Genomic DNA, 1569 nt, shown 5'->3' with positions numbered 1-1569 from the left:
TATCATAGCAAGTCTCTCTAGTAAAGCTTAATCACTTGAAAGTGGATTGGGGACCCTAGGAAGGAAGCACAAGAAGAAGGTAACTCAAAGGAAGAAGTTAGTTTAAGAAAAGTGTGACAGAGATAGCAATGTATCACATATTATAGCAGTATCTACAACTATTGATAAAGGAAAACTAGTAGTAGAATAAGGTAAGTCAAAAACTATGGATAATAAAGGTATGCTCATCCTTAATGATGATAATTATTAGGATTCGAAAGAAAATATGAATCCTAGGATAATATCTCTCAGATTTAATGTTTAGATTTTAGTCTATAATGGTTATATTAAAACTCCACCATCAGGTCAAGAATGGAAGAAGAATGGTGAGGATTTAAATGAAATATTTTGTAACATACTTGATTCAGAATTAGAGAAAAATATGAACTATGAATCTGTAAAGGAGGCATGGGATAGTTTGCAGGCCATCCATGGAGAAGAAGGAAAACCAATAAAGAGAAATTTTGTTCATTAGGTAAATTCAGAAAAAGAGAGGTTAGAGGAAGTGTTTAATCTTAGAGGATGATGAATATGTATCACACATTGCAGACTTTGGACTTGCCAGGCTATTGAAGAATTCATCAATAGATTCTGAATCAAGTTCTCTCTTTGGAGGGACTCATGGCTACATTGCTCCTGGTACTAAATCATGTCCATGTGATTTCTCTTTGATTGTGACGCATTTATTGTTGTTATATATGAAATGTAGTTGTAGAGATCATCATAATGTCATCCTAATGTTTTGTATGTGTAGAATGTGGGTATGGAGTGAAGGCATCGACAAAGCAGGACGTGTATAGATTCGGTGTGGTGTTATTAGAAATGGTATGCGGAAAACCTCTAGTGATAGAAGAGGATGATAAGGAATTTGTACATCTAACTGCATGGGTTATGAAGAAGGCCATGGAAGGGAGAATGGATGAAATTATTGATAATGATTTGAGGAGCATTGATTATAATAACAACATGAAGGATAAAATATTGAAGATAATTGATATTGCCACATTTTGCACTCGATCAACTCCCAATCTCAGGCCGTCCATGAATGTAGTTCTTGACATCTTTAATCACCTATAGTCTGACTCCTCCTCATTATTTCTCCCCTAAAAAAGAATGATGTTATATTTAAAATAGCCGCATTCACAGTAATGACAATGTGTCGTAACCTATTATACACCAAAGCTTTTGTTTCATCCAGTCTATCCCAACAAAATTGTACGAGCACGCACTGTTAGAAATAGTAATTACATGTTACGTATAAACATCCAAGGCTAGTGATGCATAATGATTTAATGTTCCAATCAAGTCAAGGGTTGTTGAGTTTGTATGAAATAGTTAGTCCTAGAATAGTCAAAAGTCAAGTCTTGTTTGCAGAAATTTATATTTAGTAATTTTAGTATTTATATTATTGTAATGAAAAGTATGAAGATATTTGATCTAGGTGGATCTCTAGACACCAGTGGCATGGAAAGAGATCAAAATTAAAAGTGGTGGAAAGGAAATTAACTTGACATCGGATCGTAGTGCTCG

General features: G+C 34.2%; 1 protein-coding gene across 1 annotated transcript; it reads left to right on the top strand.

Moving 5' to 3' along the window:
• The first annotated feature begins 205 nt into the window (after positions 1-205).
• Positions 206-1116, top strand: LOC149247762 (receptor-like serine/threonine-protein kinase At1g78530). Its single transcript, XM_089445432.1, has 4 exons — positions 206-218; positions 345-455; positions 589-678; positions 794-1116. The coding sequence occupies exons 1-4, from the start codon at positions 206-208 to the stop codon at positions 1114-1116; spliced, it is 537 nt and encodes a 178-aa protein (XP_089301558.1).
• The last annotated feature ends 453 nt before the right edge of the window (positions 1117-1569 follow it).

The sequence above is a fragment of the Pinus tabuliformis genome, chromosome 7 (genome assembly GCF_031772625.1).
Source record: "Pinus tabuliformis cultivar Carrire ecotype Pingquan chromosome 7, CPIR1, whole genome shotgun sequence".
Classification (NCBI taxonomy): domain Eukaryota; kingdom Viridiplantae; phylum Streptophyta; class Pinopsida; order Pinales; family Pinaceae; genus Pinus; species Pinus tabuliformis.
This window is presented reverse-complemented; position numbering and strand designations above follow the sequence as displayed.